Raw genomic sequence first — 19759 nt, 5'->3', positions numbered from 1 at the left:
ACTAGGGGATGAAGCACTCTTTCAATGTGGAACTTTAGTGCCAGGAGTACTACTAAAAGTGGTTTCAGTTGCCATGGGTGCAGGGAAGATGATGAACAGATGGGTTGAATATATGTGCAGTATAGAGTTTCCATTCTCAATTCAGAGGTGTACAGTGCAGCCTGTTTTTCGTGTGGACTTTCTGAAACAAAAGTTAAAACCTGCTTTTGTTTCTTCTGTGTTTTAAAGGCATTTCTGCAGCCTCTTATAAAGATGAAGCCTGAGTTTACACTGCTTGAAAGTCCTGAACTGTTGGCTTGCTTATTTAACTACCATTTATAATAGACTTTTTTTGTTAATCTCATTCTCATCTAATCTAGTAACATTCTCATCTAATCTAAACCCAGTACAACACAAGTTTTGTGATATTTGATATACTGTCTTTTTTTCCTTTCTCCCATTTTATAGATAGGGATTTCTTTTCAGCCTGCTGAGGTACAAAAGAATGTTTATGCATCAGTAATAGAAGATATGATTTTAAAGGTAAGAGATAACAATAAGAACATTTCTGTAAGTGTGTTAACCCAGCAAAGTAGGAGAAAAAAAATAGAGACTGTACTTACTAATATACATTTATCAAATCAGGAGATGCAGAGTCTGATATTTCTGTTTATGCATGTATCAGAAGATGTGTAGCTGGCCAAAGAGAGCTGTATGCTTCTGTGTGTGTTTCCAGCTTTCTACCTGATTTGTTGGCTTGGACACAGAATAGTGATTTGCAGATTCTCCCTACCAGTAAGATACTGGCTCATTCTGTAACTTTGAAAGTCCCCCTTCCTTTGTCCTATCTTTCCAAACTGGGAGGTAAGGGGGGTGGGGAATCTGCCAGAGTTCTGTAAGGCTTGATTATTTTATATAAGTTTAGCTATTTTTTTCCTGAATACTGTTCACTTCCTTTTTGCTTGGGTTGTCTGTGCCAGGAGATTGATGAACTCCTGCAGACAGCAGCAGTTCTGCCTTATTTGAGAAACCACTTTTCTCTCTTAATCACTTTTGGAAAAACAGAGATGGTTTCTTACCAAAGCTTCGAACAGCATGGAGCTGGGGACTAACACAGATTGGTTTTAGCAGTGCTTGGCTGTATTTGAAGCCAAAAACAATTTCTGGGGTTGTTTATACAGGCTGCTGCTTATCAGAAGATGGGTTTTACAAAAGCTAGTTGATTCCAGGTTGCACACATACTCACATACACACATCTGCTGGGCTCTCTGTTACTTACCATAGTTGAACGCGAATACATCCATTTGTAGACAGATTGTTACCATCAGATTGCACCATTACAACTGCAAAGTTATGCCAGCTTTCCTGACAGAAAGTCCCAGAAACCTCTGCTGTAGTCTTGATACAGGCACAGAAAGCCAAAGCCTTAATTAGCTTTTGAGTGAACCTTGATTAAGCCAAGTGTGTAGGGCATACGGCTGCCATCTGCTGCTTGTCCAGGCTGGGAGGTGTTTGTGAAAGTGTCTTGACATAAGCTGGTGACCACAGGGAGTAGTATGTGCTAACAAGGATATACCAGCTCCCAGGAGAATATCTGGAATTTGCCATGTACAAAACCAGCTCTGGTCTGTGAGGAGATGGGCCCTAAATTGCTCTTCGAAGCGCAGGCTCTGGAACATCAGATCCACCCTGCTGTGCACATACTGCTCTGCAGGTTTGGAGAGAAACCAGACTGGGCAGTTCCAGTCAGCTCTGTGCATCTATAGGTCTATTTTTTTTTTTGTAAAATATACTCAGTTCCTATTACTGTGCTAATAAAACTCACTTGGGCATCCGGAACTTCCCCTGCTGGTGGAATACAGGATTGAGGTGACCCAGAATTTCAGATGCTCTTGCACTGATGCTCAAGCTTGTTCCTTTCCTCTTTTCATAATGCTGTCTCCTAATGTTGTCTTTTGTCACAGGCCACTGAACAGCTTATGAGTGATATCCTACGGCAAGCGCTTGCTGTGGCATACCAGACAGCACCTCACAACAGGTACAGCACCTTGTTTCCTCTTGGGCCACTTATAGAATCATAGAAGAGCAAAGGGCTGAGTTGCTTGAGAAATTTAGTCAGATTTTGCGTGATCAGACCACCTGTTGGAGGGAATTTATGAACTATGTTCTGTGAGAAGATCCAAGCCTTGTGAGGGCATTTATTATCTCCTAGCTCCATAGTGGCAAAGAATGGAAACAAAAACAACATTAAAAACTGAGGCAGGAGTCTCTGCTGTTGCCATGCTCAAAGGATGACCAGAGTCACGCTGGAAGGACCTTCTCACTCCTGTCCATCTCGTGTTACCATGTAGACAAGTTACCCATGGCCCACCAGAACTTAAAACAACCTAAAATCTGCTTTATTTTCTCTTCTAGCTCAGATACTGACTGATTTTTATGGTAATGATTAGGCCACGTTTTGACTTCTGTTCAGCAGCATGATTTGAGATAGCTTGGAATTGGGAGAAAAAAGAAGTAACACTATAAGAAAATGCTTAGATTAAATATTTACTCATGCAACATATAAATATTTATAATATATATATTAAACGTATGTATGTATGTATGTTATATAGAGGAAAATATACACAGTCTGTGCTACGGAAGTTCAATGATTAATACTTAAGCACGGAATTTTCCTGTGCTGGTGCCCAAGATGTTCCCCTCAGTCATTTGAGTGGCTTTTTTGTGCTGTGACATTTTAACGCTTGTTGCTGCGACACTTGATCTTTGGGTTTGGTTTGGGTTATTTTAATGGGTCTTCTTTCTTTAATTTATTTTTCCCTAGTAGTTTTCTTAACTTTCTATTTTCTGGACACGTGTCTTTTTATGTATTGTAATACCATCTCTGATGCATTCCCTGCAGGACTCCAAGAGAGATCACAGTGATGAATATTCACAAAGCCATCTGTAATATTCCCTTTCTTGACTTCCTCACAAACAAACATATGAAGATACTAAATGAGGAACAATGAAATGGAGCAAAGAAGAAGCTACAGGAAAGGTGGATTTATGACTGAAGTTGGTTTGACAAATCCAGTATTTCTGTAGGACACTTATATACGTTTATAACATTGGGCTACTAGATTGTTACCTCCAATTAAAGATGCACCTTAATGCAACAAAATGATGCTCTGTTCCAAATCAAGTTGTTAAATGTTAGTGTTTACTTGGTAAGTGTATGTTCAGTGGCTGAACAAACATCGTCAGTTTGCATCGAGTTGTTAGCTGTGAGAGACTCCACAGGCCTGGTCACTCTGAGATAGCTGTTTTGATGAGATTGAACATTTTTTCTTAGGAAAGAAATTACGCTTTTTGATGCAGTCTGCATAGGAGTTGTTCTTCCCATACAGTGGGCAGAACAGTTGCTTTGGCACTCTGAATATGAGAGAAGTCAAAGACAGCTTTTAAAGGTAGTTACTTGAGTAGGTGGGTGAGTTGGTCAGGTAGGTTTAGGTGTGGGTGAGCAGGAGGCTGATGGCTGCAACGAATTCTGGCAGTCCTGCTCCAGCGTATGATGTATGTGACTAAGCACACATCAGTAAGCTGGGTAGGCTTATTGTCAGCTTTTTCAGCCAAGTGAATCACCGAATTCCTTGCCTGTCTAGAAGAGGTGCCAGGTGCCACCTTTCTTAGTCACCTCAGAAGGGTAGACTGGCACATGCTCAGTCACCATGAACAAACCATGGTCAGGCTTGGTAAGACTTGACTGACCACTTGTCCTGCATAGGAAAGGAGAGGAGTGGGGACAGTATTTGTAGGTTTTGACTGGCTGAAACCATTTGTTTACCCAGCGAGTGCCTCCCCAGGCTGCTTGAAGGTTTGGAGTATGCTGGGGGACAGGTGACAAGCCGTGTTGTAAGGTCATAATGTCTGGACAGCATTGATTGATGATCAGCTTGGATTGTGAAGTGCTAGGGGAGCAGCAGCACTTTGGCTGAAGTTCTGCTCAACACAGAGAGGCCTGATAGGACCGAAAGATCAGAGATTTGCTGCTTGTAGGGATCTCCTCTGATGTCTTGACTGCAGGAAGAAGTTCTGCTACTAACCTCGGCACTTAACTGTCTCAGGAACATCTCTGATGTAGGAGACGTGTCTGCGGCCTGGCTATGAACACTTCACTGAAAAAGGCTTCGCTGACAACATCCTGAGTGCCCCACATCCACCACCTGTTTGTCCTGCCCCATGGGTGCTTGCTAGTAGTGTGAATAAGCCATTGTGAAGTTGGTGGGATAACTGTTGAAGTGTCATGCTTTCAGGGTGTTTGTTTTGTGAGGCAGTGCTGTCATGTGGTGGAGCATGGATCAAGCAGCCAGGACCTCCAATGCGCTGATCGCAGCTGGGTCTCTGATCTGTTGCATGGCCTTTGATATAATCACTCTGTGCCTCAGTTTCCCCATCTCTGAGCATGGGGAGCAGGATACCTACCTCAAAGGGGTGTACTGAGGCCTCACACTTGTTGGTGCCGTGCTTTGACAATACAAAGCGTTTTATAAACATTAAACTACAGGTATCTTTCCTCATCTGGGATAGGAACAGAAGTCTTTGAAATGCTATCTTTTGGTGCTTTTTTTGGGGCTAGAAGACAGGTGATGGTAACATGCAGTACAGATGGCAACTTCCAGTGTGCAGGAACTGTGGAAGAGAGTGGTTTCAGGCTTCCAAGGACACTAGCATAGATTTGATGCAGTTCTTAAACTGAAGAAGGTACCATGTACCTCAGATGAGATACTGTCTGTCTTCACCACCGTTAAGTAAAACTAGGGTCTGCAGGAAGACCTCTGTTGGTTCATTAGAATTAACAGGGAGTTACAGTTCACGTGAATATGTGAGTGGCAGAACCTGACCTGTGAATCTAGGAAATGGGACCAGTGGATGAAATCCAAACAGCATTCAGAGAAGGACTTAAATGCTGCCTACATAGGGCACTTCATACGCGCTGGATTCAGAAGTTAATCCTGGCTTATTTGGGTGAGCTGAGTGCACGATTGCCTGCACAAGTAAAGTACCCAGCTTAGCCCTGACACTGGTTTTTCAGCTGAGGTCAGTGTGAAGGAGTGGAGCAGTGGTGACTATAGTTGAGCTCAGTGTTGAGAGTCAGAAGGAATCCAGGTAGCTGTGGAGCTGCAGGCCCCACACTTTGCTTGTAGGCTGTAGTGAACTCCATAGTGCTGTTGGGCATTCCTGTACACAGCTTTGACAAGAGAGAAGGGCATTTTCAAGATACCTGTCACTATCGCTATGGCAGCCTGCAGGTTGTGTGGGAACAGCCCTTTGGGCAGACTCAGTCATGCTAAGATCCTGTGCAATGACACATGCATTTCCAGCCCCTGTCTCCTGTGGATTTTGACATGCCCAGAGCAGCTCTTGAGGATGCAGGAGCTTGTCTTGCAGCATCTGTTTGCAAATCATGGCTTCCTTTGCCTGTGTCCTGCTTTACTGTGAGGAATGGAGTTGCAGAGTGAGTCCTGAACCTGGCCCTGAAGCAGGCAAGTAAATACCCCTTGTTCCTAATGGGGTTCTGGCAGTGCAGATCTGTTGCTACATTTCCGAACAACCACAGGTTATTCTCCTAGGGGATGCTATATTAATAACATATAAAGTTTGCTGAAGAAAAATAAACTGTTAAAAGCAGCTAGAAAATAACACACTTGTGTAGTCCTTCAGATATAGGAAATGTTTGCCACAAGTTCTTTGAATTTTGAAAGAGGTGGGAGAAAAATTTGTCCTTGAAGTTCCTGTGGGAATTGCTTGGAGGTGAGTTTAGCGGTTGTGGAATTTCATGCACCCGCTCAGGTGTATGTGTGGAACGCTACAGATGGTCCAGTGTGTTGAGATGTTATGGCATATTTCTCTGGCTTTCTAAAGAGTCTTGATGCAAGTTAAAGATCTCTTTACAAATATTGCCCCTGTTTGTAATGCTGAGTGTTTAAATCCTTCATGTTATCTGTATTATACTGTATAATTGTGTAAGATACATATGTTTACAATAAATTCTTTTATTAGCTGTGCTAAGGTTGTCTTGACTGTCAGCTGTCACTCAAGTTTCTCCAAATCCACAGATTTTGTGTGCTGTATATATTCCGAATGTCCTAGTTGTGGATTAAAATGAGCAGTTGTGGAATCGAGCTGAAGGAAAAGGTAGTTTTTTCCCTTTTCTAGTTCCTATAAAAAGCTCTTGGGTTTGGAGGCTGGGGGAAGGGAAGCACAGAGCTCAACAAGCTTAACTCCCCCACAGCAGTGAGTAATTGGTTGGTGTGGAACATTGAAAAGCATGGTGGGTTGACATTGGCTGGCTGCTGAACATCCACCCTGCTGCTCTTGCTCTCCTTCAGCAGAGCAGGGGTAGAAAATAAGGCTTGTGGGTCACGATAAAAACAGGGACATCGTCTACCAGTTACCATCATAGACAAAACAGCATGTGGAAATGCAGGTGTTCACAGCTCTTGGGCATAGTGCATGCAGGAGGCACAAAACTCACTGTCAGCATCCCAACAAGCCTGTGTCAGCAAGTTGGAACGAAACAAGCAGGTTCAGTGTGCCCCTAAAGATAGTAAATTATAATGTTTCCAGTGTAATACCTTCCCTCTAAGTGACGTTTCTTTCTGTGTCAAGTAACACCCTTGTTTGTAGTGTGATTCACAGTTGGAAAGCCTTGATGGAGTTGGATGTGAACCCAGAGCAACTGGGAGGAAATGCTAGTGAGAGAGCAGCATTGAAAGCAGTCCTGGTGTTCTGACTCCCTGGAGCCTGCAAAACCTGTGTATATTTGCCCCCTTCAGAGGAACTTGGTGTGATACCTTTCAGTTTGGCTGGGGCAGGTGCAAAGTCAGCTGTGTTGCAGACAGCAGCAGCCGTTGCATCACCCTGTCCCTTGTAATGGTAAGTACCTGATTGATCTTCCCTCTATTCATCCCTCCTGTAGTTAGAGCCAGTCAATAGTTTGTGAGCCTTTGGCTTTGTCCTGGAAGTATTCTGAGGCATAGTTGAAAGAGCTGGTATCACACTGTCTAGGGAAGCTTGTTGTACCTTCAGTACCTTTTGCTCACTAAAATGTTCCTGAGAACAATTCTAAAGCTATGGTCTCTCTTAAGGTTCAAAGTCAGAACCATTTCCCCATGATCTGTGTGAGATGGCAGAGTGAAACCAAGGTGAAATTCTTCCCTGTGAGGGTGCTGAGGCGCTGGCACAGGGTGCCCAGAGAAGCTGTGGCTGCCCCATCCCTGGCAGTGTTCAAGGCCAGGTTGGACACAGGGGCTTGGAGCAACCTGCTCTAGTGGAAGGTGTCCCTGCCTGTGGCAGGGGGTTGGAACTGGATGAGCTTTAAGGTCTCTTCCAGCCCAAACCAGTCTGGGATTCTACGAAATGCAAGTTGCTTGTCCCTTTGTGTTGACAGGGCACACTGTGGGCACCGCTGAAAGGGGATCTTGAGAGCATGGCACCTGCATCAGAGCAGATGTAGCCCCTGTGTGTTCAGTAGTGAATGCAGGAAATTGGTCTCATTGGTTCATCCTCTTTTCCCCTTCATGTTGATGGACTGCTTGCTTAAGAGTTTGCTTTCCCTTTGAAAATGTTTGGGGAAAATCCCACAAGTGATTATGAATTCTGCAGAGCAACAGCTTTCCTTTGGAAGACACTTGTGCTTTCAAATCAGCAGTTGGACCACAGCTTGAAATGTGCCTTGGGAGCTTTCTTCCTGGGAAGTCTGTGCCTGCAGATAAGCTTGAGGAATAAGGAATTGATTGCTGATGGCTGTGACTGCAGTCAGGCATCTCCTCACACCTTAATTGGTGTCTCGTGTTCCCTGCTGTCCTGTGCATGCTGCTAGGTAAGAGAAATGCTGGAATCTGCAAGGTTCAATACCCAAGGGTTATATTTTACAACAAAAAAAATGTTTGGGGAAAGAACCAATAGCCAAAATACATTTTATTTTATTAAATTAAATCCAGTCATTTTGATAAAATACAAGCTTATTGTATTACCAATTTGTTTACAACTGCATTGATTTCTTTTTCTTTTAAGAAATACAATGAATTAAGAAGTAAGACTGAATAGACAATTTATCCTCTTTTCTTTTTGCTGTTACTAAAGTCCAGAATTGAAACAAACTTAAACTGTTTGAACAAAGCTGTAACAAATGTTATAAAGAGACTAAACAAGCAGATTGAATTCTTAGAAACATCTAACATGCAAAACCTTTGTACAGTTTGAACGTTTCCAGTGGATTTCCTGAAAAAATGAGTCTCCTGAAAAATTATTTTGGCAAGCACTGGTATTACTGTAGGTTCCTCTGGGTTTGGGGATGAGTGTGGGAAGTTCCATCCCAAGGCCAGGTTGGACGGGGCTTGGAGCAACCTGGGTTATTGGAAGGTGTCCCTGCCCATGGTAGGAGGTTGGAACTGGATGAGCTTTAGGGTCCCTTCCAACCCAAACCATTCTGTGATTCTATAATGATGATTTTGTTAATATTCACTACAGATGAATGAATATCTGATCACTGTTCAAGTCTGAGGATAGTTTCCTTTGATTCTAGTCAATACATTTGTGTGTTGCAAACTATATATAGAGAGATGAGCTATAAGTTTCTCAATTTTTTTCCCCCAAAATAAATGAGGAAAACCATGAAATGCGCAGTAGACTATTCCGGTTGCACAAGTCATTGAGACACAAACTGTAAACCCACCACAGTCCTGATGAACAAAGGCTAAAAAATGGTTTCTTAAAAACACATGGACCTCAGTAAAAGTTAAATGCAGACCAGTCTAAAAAAAATCACCTTTAGAACAATGACACTTAAAATGGCCTATCTTCAAAATCAAGGATGTCTGACATTCTTTGTTAAGAAGAGTTTCTAAGTAACATTCACTTCTGGTTGTTCCTAGCATTAGAATTACCAATACACAGGCAATAATTTAGGAATTTCAAGGCAATATTTCCCACCTTGCATATGCAAAGACTTAACATTTATTAAAAGTATAAGCGTGTCCTTTTCATTAAAGGATCACAAATTGGTTTAAGTAAAATCCATATACAGTATTTACACTCCCCCTAACAGCTATACAAATTACATACGTATCTCAGCTCCTCTGGAGCCTGGCAGGTGCCTTACTGTGTCTGTCCATGTAATCCTCTCCAAACCAGGCTGGTGCATTGCTCTCAGGGCTGTCTCCAGAAGTTCGGTCTCCTCTTGCTCCTGCATGAGCCCACCAGTCCTGGAAACATCCAGCTTTCCAGCCTTGAAGCCCCAAGACACTGCATATGCCAGATGCATTTTGGAGTTCAATGATGCTGGCTTCCTCCAGCTTCTGAAACAACCCTGGAAGTTCACACCAGCCCTTTTGGTGCTATGTGTTCTGGTGCAGCCATTTCAGGTCCTGTTTCCAAAACCCCTCAAGAAGCTCCACAGTCAGTCAGATGCTCCCTGTCTTTCACCTGTTTACTTAGAGGATGCTGCTAAATGAAACACTTTTTGGTTTTAATTATCCATCCCATGTGTGACTTTTCCCCTCCCACCCTGTGTATTTGAGCACAGGGATGTTGCCTGCTATACTTGCTGCCTTTGCTGGCTGAAGTCAATCTCCTAATGTGAGGCCAGCTGGCAGAGTAATGAACCTGCTCCTGTGTAAAACTAGGTCACTCCTCACAGCATGGTTTGCCAGCTCTGAACCAAGCGCTTTGTGGTTTGTTGTGTTAACAGAAAGTTTGTGTGCATGTCATTAATCACTGGGGCTGCTGTTGATAACACCGGCTCTTTGATCTTAACGCTCCTCATGAAAATTGCATAGATACATCTAACTCCGTGTCTGAGCTGCCTGGGTGTGAGGAGGGTCCAAGTTCACACGTTGAGGATCCGTGACGGCGCCTGGAAAACAGCAGAAGGGTTGGGGGAGAACCTGGTCTTCACCTCTGGGATCTAGTGGGGTGAGTGAGGAGAGAAACGTTAGTGCAACACAGGGTGCTACTGAACTGCCTAGAGAGTCTGAGGGGTCTGGGGTGTTGTGACAATCTGCTCTCCTCTGTAACATGCAAGAACTAGCTCTTGTCTGGGCATCAATCATAGAATCATAGAGGAGTTTGGGTTGGAAGGGACCTTCAAAGCGCATCCAATTCCAATCCCCTGCAATGAGCAGGGACATATTCAACTAGATCAGGTTGCCCAGAACCAGATCCAGCCCAGACTTCAATGTCTCCAGGGATGGTGCATCCACCACCTCTCTGGGCAACCTGTGCCAGGATTTTACCACCCTCATTGTAGAAGTGTTTCTTCCTCACATCCAGCCTGAATCCCCCCTCTTTTAGTTTAAAACCATCACCGCTTGTCCTGTCGCAACAGGCCGTGCTAAAAAGTCTCTCCTCATCTTTCTTACAGACTTCTTTTAAGTACTGAAAGGCTGGAATGAGGTCTCCCCAGAGTCTTCTCTTCTCCAGGCTGAACAACCCCACCTCGCTCAGCTTTTCCGTGGTACACTGAGTGCACTGAGCCTTTCTGCAGCCTTTGTACACTCAGTGGGACTGGCCTCAGTGTACAAGGCATGGGGCTTTGTTGTAACCCAGCACTTGCACCTTGAGGCATGTGGTTTGATGGGGGACAACCATGGCTGGGCAGGCCTTGAGCCAGCATCTGCCAGATAGACCTGGAGTACCTGAAGGAGAAAAAGCAGTTACTAGCCGAGCCAGGCTGTGCAACTGCAAGGGCTTTGATAAAGATGTTAACTCCTCAGGCCTGGAGAAAAGGTAGAGATAACAGAGGTTGCTCTTTCTGATGTCTGTGGAGTCAGAATTTCATGCAATATGTGGCTGTTGTGGTTGTTCTGAGGCATGAGCGACACCTGGATGCTTGTGTCTTTCCTAATGCTTAAAGGATTTGAAACAGGACTGGCCGTAGTTGTGATTCCAGCCCAGGATTCTGGGTGGATCTTGTTGTAAAACATGAAAGGATGGAAAGCTTTGCTGAGTGCTGAGCGTTCTGATGGCACCATCCAAGCAGAGAAAACAGAGCAAGACCACAGGCAAAGAGAGTACAGGGAAAGCTATCGATCTGATGGTTGTTTCATTGTTCTGATTTTTCCGTTCCTCTGGGGATGCATCTGACACACTAAGAAACAGGAGGAGTGTCGCAAACAGTCTGTGCAGAGCTCAGTAGCAAAGCAGGCCGTAGGAACACAACATAACCCTGATTCCCCCATGGGAGCAAAACCATGGCCTTCAGGCAAGAGGGAAAGTCTAAATGGCCAGGTGTGAACCAGGGAGAGTCCAACTTCTCTTTGAACTGATGGCTCCTCGGCACTGTCTTTAGTCCACACTACACCTTTCCCATACTGTCTGCAGGAGAGGCTGTGGTGGTGCCCTGGGGCTCCAGGAGATGGGACCTCTGTTTGGACAGTCTGGAGTGCAGTGTCCTCAGTGGCATGTGTTTGTGTCTGGGATTTCCCTTCCTTGAGAACTGGGATAGTGACTCTGAGGGGTTCATCTAGACCCACTCCTTTGTATCCTGTCTGCCAAATAGGAAGACCCTTTCAGGGTCAAAATATAAAGGTTAAGGGTTAAATAACCTCTGTTCTCATTGCTGCACCTCAGTAATCAGCCCAGACTATTCAGAGAAGGAAGTAGTTTTGGTGAGGTTTGCAGATTCCGTTTTGCCTGAGGTTACTGTCCCGCTTTTAGTGCAGCTTACCCATCCTGTACCTTGTGTGCCATGTCACAGCAGTGTGCCAGCAATCCTCTGTGGAGGGGACTCTTGACTGTCTGCTGATTAAACACTTCCTCCTCCTCTTTTCCAATTCTAAGATTTACTTTTTTACATGTGGCCCTGGAGCAGCTGCTATTACCTCTAACACCATGGCAGGCTGTGGCCAGGGAATTCAGCCCCAGCCTCTTTCTGCTTTACCAGCCTCTCAGTGTTGCCAGTGAATGGCTTTTAGGGTTGGTTGTGAAGTGCCATTCTCTTTGGTGATCTGCTGCAATAAGCAGCTAAACAAGAGCCTTGCTGGGGCACATTTTTCTCCTTCATGGGGGTGGGGAGTGTGGGGAGCCCTGCCAAAGAAAATATTGAGTACAAAGAAACGTTTCCTTGTAAGATTTTTAGTAGTGCTTAGATGTATTTCACCAAGAAAATAAGCTGGTATATAGAGAGTTGGAGAAACTCACAGGAAAATCCCAAGGAAAGGATGGCCACATTACCTAAGGGGCTGTGACGAAAGAGTGGTCAATGAAGGCATGGTTTTATTCTACATGCACCACACTGGTAAAAAATGAGGAGTTCCTAATGTGCACTTTGGGCTTTACTCATATCAACTGTGGGATTTTAACAAATGTCAATTACCTTGAAGTCTGCCTTGTAGCTGGTCTCTTTAACAAAGTGGTCTTCTGGCATAATGAAGCCTTGCTTTGTCTTTATAGGCTTGGATGGTTTTGCTCCAGTCCATGGGCGATACTCTTGCCTGAAATGAGATTAAGACAAGAACCAATAAAACACAACATATTCACAAGGTACGTCTGCTCGGAGTAGCTGCAAGTAGCTGCAAAGTAGCTAGCCTTTACTAGCTGCTTATACACAGGATCAGGGAGCAAGACTGAGTCCTGAGCCATGTCCAGGCTAGGGAAATAGGCAGTGTTTTAATGTGCCAAGCTTAGCTTTGATCATAGCCTTTCTGATTTTCATGTTGTTCAGCCTGGAGAACAGAAGACGCCGGGGAGACCTTGTAACAGCCTTCCAATACCTAAAGGGGCCGATAAGAAATCTGGAGAGGGACTTTTGATAAGGATATGTAGTGACAGGACAAGAGGGAATGGCTTTAAGCTAAAAAGGGTAGATTTAGATAAGATACTAGGAAGAAAATCTTCCCTGTGAGGGTGGTGATGCCCTGGCACAGGTTGCCCAAGGAAGCTGTGGCTGCCGCATTCCCTGACAGTGCACAAGGACAGGTTGGAGCAACCTGGTCTAGTGGAAGGTGTCCCTGCCTGTGGCAGCAGGTTGGAACTGGATGAGCTTTATGGTGCCTTCCAACCCAAACCATTCTATAATACTAAGATTATGACTTTCCCAAGCATGCTATTTACTATTTTGATAGTAGCTGCAAGTTCTTCTTTTTAAAATCTTATTTAAAGTGTTTAGATGTGAAGTATTACTTGAGAATGTGTAGCTTGGTCTCAGTCTATGATTCTTTGAATCAATTCTATGAATCCTTTTAGTATATTACCAAAATACCTACTGCCTGGTTTATGCTTGATTTCTAAACATAATTCAGCCTTAAAGTGCTGCCCCTTTTCTTGGTTGATTTCTAGGCACAGGGTACAACTCTGGGCTGTATTTAAGCCAATGAGAAACCAGAATGCTAGCAAAATTAATTCCAAACAGTTAAGTAACTGTTTCTTGACTGAGTAAGCTGCTGGCACTGGCCTCCTATCAGGATGGATGAGTTCGTGTGCAGGCACAAGGAAATGGGCAGGAGCCCGCAGCTGGGTCTGACAGCAGTTTGTCAGCTTGAGTGAAGGTGGAAGTGAGTTCTTAAATCCACTCAGTTAGTAACAAATATTGCTGTTTAGAAGAGCTTCCTGCTGTCAGAAAGCAAACCCAGGCCCCTGTCAGGCCTGTCTATGTGCACTGCAGATCTTGTCTCTGAGTAGTTTGCTCTTGCTATTCTGAGCCTTCACTTCCTGCCTTCTCTGCATCTTGCTGTTAGCCTGTGCAGCTCTTGGGGTGCTGGTGATGACTTTCCTGCTGCTTTAGCACCTGAGGATAAGGAAGCACCTTTGCAGAAAGGCAGTTTAGGCCAAGCAGTGCCCCAAGAAGGCAACCTTTCAGCAGGGAATCCCAGCCACATGTGAATGCAGAGTTACAATCTGAGCTTTGCAGTGCTGTGCAGCCAGAGGTAGAACACACAGCTACTGGGCCAAATACCAGCAAAATGGCACAAAGCCATCAATTACATCCCAGCAGTTTCCAGGAACTGGAACCTGCTGCTCCACATAAAGCCGGATAGCCTCAAGTATGCTGGTGCCATTGATTCCTAACCATTCATCCTTGTGCTGGCTGATCTCCTTGCTGCATTCCGCTGCAATGGAGAGCGTACCCAGCTTTCCATGAATGACTGTGCTGCCTGTCTCTGCAGCCAGCTTTGTCTGGCTGCTTTGTACAGATCATTTGCTGATTTGGCAGGCCCCCAAATGCAGCCCTTTTGGATCACAGGACCCTCATTTTGGCTGGAAGTCAAATCGTTCCCCTCTCAGCCAGGATAGCCAAGACTATTTTCAAGGCACCTACAAACAACAGAGGAAAGGTTCTGCCTCCACCTATAGAAAGGGAAGTGTGAGGGCAGATACAGCCATGACTTAGACCCACAACAGCAGCATTTCTTTCTTGCAGTCACCATTTTCCCTGGGTTAATCCAGGACTCTGAGCTGCAGGGAAGGGCTGGGCAAAACAGAGATGACTGATCTCCTCTGGCGTGAGCCCTCCTGGATAATGGACCCATTGAACTGCTTTTCCTCTGAGGTAGATCTGACACGTGCTGGAGCCCCTTCCAGGTCTTGGACACAAGAGTAGGTTGTGCCCATTCTCCTGTCTGGTCAAAGAGCACAGCACAAGGACAGAAATGGGGGAAAGGAAAAGCTGATGGTAGGAAAAACTTATAAGGGTAGAGAGACCAGCACACAGGAATTAGAGCGGAGGAAAGCAGAAGACACTTAGCTGCTTCTTGTCTCAGTTCTTGCCAGCATCAAGGTAATGCAGTACTTTGAGCTGCTCATAACTCACAGGAAGGAAACAACACCAAAAGATAGGACTGAAAGGCCAGGAAAAATCTGTAAGCCTCAAAATGTTGTCCTAGGGTGACTTTTAGGGTCTTGCTCTCCTCACAGAGATCCCTGAAGAAGGAGTACTTACAGTGGTGTGATAGGACAGGCAGCTGTGTGAATGAGGGGTTGTGGGCAGGTCTTAGGAGCTTGTCTTTTGTCATTAGCCCACTTCCCATTCTTCCCAGTTTTTCTCTAACGTAAGTTTGGGTGTACTTTGAGCAGAAGGAATTTTTCCAACCTTTATGCAGCAGCTTTGAATCTTTCCCATTTCAGTTCTGCAGTGTACTTTGCGTATCAGACATCCTCTCTTGAGCCACTATTTCCATCCCTCTCCCCTCTCTCCTCCCATGGCTCTGTCCCCCTTCAAGCCCTCCCTTCCCCCAGCCAGGCTATGGAGTGCACAGTGGGTCCCTTTGGATCCATCCCAATGCCTGCACCAAGCAAGCTTACTTCTTAAATAGTATAAAAATCAGGGGCTTCAATATTAATTTCCCCAAGCAGCAAGATACTTAAAAATGTAAAGATAACTGTAAGCCTTGATTATAAAAGCTTTACTCCTATTATTAAGGATAAGTATGCATTTAAATATCTTGCTGGATCAAGGATGGAGCTCCTCATACACAGTACTGTTAACCCTGCCAGCTCAGGCCTGTGCAATGATCCCACACATTGCTGAACACAAGTGCAGGTATTTTCTCTGTTTTCTTCTGCACAGCTGAAATAAGGTGCTTTTTAACATGAAGCAGTCACCACAGTTCATGTTGCCTTTCTGCACATTGTCTGAAGGGGGGTGGATAGTATGGACAGCCAGGTAACATGCTTTGTGATTGCATCCATAGTTATGGGAAAAGTGTTTTGCCCTCCATTCTGTGGTATCAGCCTTGGTGTGGAGGATGCTCCATCTCTAACAGGGAATTACAAGGCCAGGTTGGACAGAGCCTTGGATGATGTGGTTTAGTGTGAGGTGTCCCTGCCCATGGCAGGGGGGTTGGAACTTGATGATCTTAAGGTCCTTTCCAACCCTAACTATTCTATGATTCTATGTCTGCTCCATGGGCACAAGTGCAATGGACATCACGTGCTGAATACTCACACAAGAAGGTGGAAATTCAGTTTGCTGAGGGATCTTTCACCCTGCTGTTCCCAAAATCATCATCAATGCTACATCTCCATAATGACCTCAGCTTTACAAACCTTTTCATCAGAACAAAACTGCTCCCCCTGGGTGTGCAGGAAACCCTGCTGATCTCAAGTTTGTTCTGCTTTACAGCTGTGCCTCCCACCTGCAAACAAGTCGGGTGTTACGACTCTCACTCCTGCTCAAAATACCTATGGTGTGGAAACACCAGCTGCAGAGATGAAGCTCTGCTTGGGGCTGGAGCTGTGCATGTGTACAGAAATAGCCATTCCCCCATTCCCCAAGTGCAAATACAAGTAAAGGTGATGGGTGGTGGAATAAGAAGCAAAACAATTGCTCACAGCTCTGTGTAGATGTGAAAACACATCCGAAGTGCTTTCCTAAAGCTGGTATGTTACTGAAGGGGAAACTGAAGTCTGAAGTGACTTAAAGTACAGCTGAGCCTTGCACAGGGTTCTCCTCCCAGCAATACCAGCCCTGTCAGAGAGTTTGTGCCTGGATCCACATTGCCTTCTAGCAAGGTGAGATGATGCTATCCAGAGAACAGAGCCAGCTGGAGATACCTGCCAAAAGCACTGGCTTCTCACATCCACTGCAGAAGGGAGGTAAGTGAAGCACTCATCTGTTTCCAGCATGTCTGTAAATGCAGTCAAGACCTAATGCTATGACTAATTGTATGCAAAGCCAGAAGTACACAGCACCTGCAACTTACTGCTGAAAGGGAGAAGGCACTTCCATGACCCCAAAGGACAAACCTTTGGGAAGGTGCAGCAGTGGGTGCTCAGCACTTCCTTCCACCTCCTCCATCATCAGTAAGCAATAATCCACCTCAACTCTGCAGTCCCCAGGGTCTTTTCACAGTTGGAGCACATCCCATTCTAGCCTTTCGAGTGCAGCTTATATAGATCTGCCTCAGCCTGTGTGCCTGACCTCCCCTCCTGTAGCCCAATTGGGGTTTGACTTCACTCAAACCCTGCAGAATTCCAGCCCAAATCCAGGGACTGGAAGCAGAAGCTGCCCCATAGATCTGGGGACATGGGACAATAGTTTGGAGGTCAGGCAGCTAAGCTGTTCTTCCACCATTTATACAGAATTTGTCTTTCAAAATGAAGAACATCTTTGCTTCCTCAGGGCACACTCTAGAGGCATTACATGGTTCACCAGTGTTCTGCTCAGGGCTCAGCACCCTCCAGCTGCCGACTGTAACAGAACCCCCTGATCTGCTTCTCCCAAAGGTGACCTGTATTTTTTCCTTCCCCAATTGCCTCCTTGCCTCTGGGTGGATGCAGCCTACAGGAAGAGGTGGGGCAGATCCCGGCTACTAGAGGATAGTGGAGTTGTGTGTGGTTACCAAGGGACAGCCTAGTCCACAGGCCTGTGCCACAGAGGAAGCTGGAGAGCAACAGCCCTTAAGGAAAGGTTAATGTCTGTGGACTGCAACGATACCTTTGGAAGTAATAAGGTAAGAGGAAAAGAGAACTGAACTATAGTGACATTAGTGGAAATGTGATTAAGTGCTCAGCTTGCAGAAGGCGGCAACAAATCTAAATCAAAATAGACTTTTGCAGATTGTGAAGCTATTGTGGGCTTTTTTTCTGCTGCTTGTTGTGACTCCTGTGTGCTCAGTGGTCTGGGGATTTCTTATAGTTGCAATGTTGTACTGAGTGATCGTTCAAAGAAACAGTGGGAATTACTGGAATAAGATAAAAGTGGTTTGACCTGTGTATTCCTACCTGTATTAGTTGTACTGCATAGCCTCCAAACAGCTTAAAAGTTTTATCTGAGAACTTTGCCCACCCTTGTGCCTCCATCCTCACACTGCCTTGCTCCTCCTGAAGCTACCTTGAAGTATTGCATGTTGTAAAGTTTGGTTTGATTTGCATGTTAGTATGTTACCCTAGCCAGTACTTTGTTGTGTCATCTGTAAACTTCTTGCTCCTCCGTGAAAGTAGTTGAGAGCCCTGTGTAAGAGCAGATAAGTCAGATGGAAGAAAGGTGTGAGAAGTGACTCTTTGAGCATTAGAATGGCTGTAGGAAAGTTCTAATGTAGGCTAATGCACCCTTACTTTGGGATCAGGCTGCAGAACCAGAGGAGGCTTCAACAACAGCGTGGAGATGGATGTGTTTCTGAAAGATGGCCCTTGCTGGTCTTGTTCTAGGGAGGTTTCTCTAAAGTAATTCTTGTGTTGCTTTGAAATTTGAAAATGCTTTTCCTCAAAACTAATCATCACCCTGTGACTGTCCTGTGAGAAGTGGAAAAAGATGGAACAGTGCATAAATTCAAGCACTGCAGAATCCATATGGTAACTGTGCTAGTACCAGGGCCAGCTGTCTGTGAGGAGGAGTGGGATAAGCAATGCACTCTCCTCTGCTGGCCTGTAATCTTTTCAGTGCTGTGACAAATAACGTAATGAATTGCACTTACAAAGAGAAATGTCTCCTAGGTGCATAATAGATAACAAGTATCTAAATGCTTGGGATTCTACTGGAGTAAAAATAGTTACTCTCTGTGTATCTCATAGGTATATTAAAGCCTGCCAAGTATCATTGTGAAGAAGTGTGTGGTAACAATGTGAAACTGGTACCATATTCAACAGCAGCCTTTGTAGGGGCTGAAATCCCCTCTCCTCCCATGGTGGATGTCAGTGAGAACAAGGTCTGGATTTATGTGCATTCCACCTGCCTACTTGTTCCAGAAAATAGGTGTTTGTAATCAGTTGTCCTGATCACTGAGAAAGGAAGGCATTGGTAATTTAAGTCACGTAATAATTTTACATGCTCTTTGGGAAAGGTGGTTTGTGATGGTTTTTCCCATCACCCATTAGATGGCATGTCTGGGGGGATATATTCCTGGTGTCTGCATCTGACTAATCTTTGAGGCAATCATTTGGCTTGCCTTGAACGTGGTGTTACACAAGTTCTATAGGGAAGAAGATGATAGCCCTGGCAGGTTCGGGGAGTGCGACTGTTGAGTGCAGCCGTGTCCTGTGCAGCTCCAGCCATCCCCAGCCCCGTGTCTCCCAGTAGCGGTTAGGTGCAGAGCTGCTGGCTGGGGATGGCATCATGGATCCTACCCGGTTTTTACTCCTTATCCGCGGCAGGGGGGAGGGAGCGCAGGGCGGCACAGCCGAGCCGCCTCTGCTGCAAAGGCACCCGGGGACCAGGCGACGCTTTGCGGGACCGCACCTCCGAAAGCAAACGCGGCTTCGGCACAGGCTGAGGCGGCAGTCCCTGTCCTCCCCCGTTCCCTTGCTCACAGCCCCCCTTCTCTGCGCTGCGGAGGAGCATCCCTGGTTCGGGGCGCGGAGCGGGCCCCGCTTACCTGTAGGAGGTGGTGTGTCCGCCGTCCGCCTGCGACCGTGGCCGGAGCTGCTCGGGGCCGCCGCTGCCGGGCAGGGCGCAAACGGCGCGGCCCGGGGCGGGCTGGGGGGCGGCCCCGTTCCTCCCGCCGCTGCTGGCGCTGACCCAGGGGAAGGCGTCCCCCCGCCGCGGCAGCGGCCACGCTCGGAAGTCCCGCCGGTACTGGGTCTCCGCTGCGAAGGGCTCTCCGCCGGCGGACGCACGGCTCTTCCTGCGCCCGCCCGGCTTCCCGGTGGCGGCAGCGGGGTCCCGCGGGCGCGGGGCCGGGGCGGGCGGGCGAGCGCTGCCCCGCGGAGGGGCTCCGCCGCGCTGGTGGTGGGGCCCGTCCTCCTGCTCCTCGATGTCCGAGTAGTTGTGGATGGTGAGCGGCACGGAGAGGTCGGACTTGTCCAGCTGGCTCCAGAAGCGGGCCAGGCAGCACACGCGGCTGATGCAGGGCCAGGCCAT

The 19759-nt window shown here is 46.1% G+C and overlaps 2 protein-coding genes across 9 annotated transcripts in view; one reads left to right on the top strand and one right to left on the bottom strand.

Moving 5' to 3' along the window:
* The window catches only part of YEATS2 (YEATS domain containing 2), a 47911-nt gene extending 41884 nt beyond the window's left edge, over positions 1 to 6027 (top strand). For all 8 annotated transcript variants that reach the window (XM_080622927.1, XM_080622925.1, XM_080622924.1 and 5 more), the window contains 3 exons: positions 448 to 522; positions 1944 to 2017; positions 2885 to 6027. In XM_080622927.1, the coding sequence (XP_080479053.1) occupies positions 448 to 522; positions 1944 to 2017; positions 2885 to 2993 (258 nt within the window). In that variant the 3' untranslated portion in view covers positions 2994 to 6027. The remainder of the gene's footprint in view (positions 1 to 447; positions 523 to 1943; positions 2018 to 2884) is intronic.
* Positions 6028 to 9853: 3826 nt separating this feature from the next.
* Positions 9854 to 19759, bottom strand: MAP6D1 (MAP6 domain containing 1; the record flags this gene model as incomplete). The annotated part of the gene is made up of 3 exons (XM_080623755.1): positions 9854 to 9931; positions 12341 to 12458; positions 19275 to 19759. The coding sequence occupies 3 exons, from the start codon at positions 19757 to 19759 to the stop codon at positions 9854 to 9856; spliced, it is 681 nt and encodes a 226-aa protein (XP_080479881.1).

This window comes from Psittacula echo (genome assembly GCF_963264785.1).
Source record: "Psittacula echo genome assembly, chromosome: 7".
Taxonomy (NCBI): Eukaryota; Metazoa; Chordata; class Aves; order Psittaciformes; family Psittacidae; genus Psittacula; species Psittacula echo.
The sequence above is the reverse complement of the archived record's forward strand: the minus strand, read 5'-3'. Positions and strand labels throughout refer to the sequence as shown.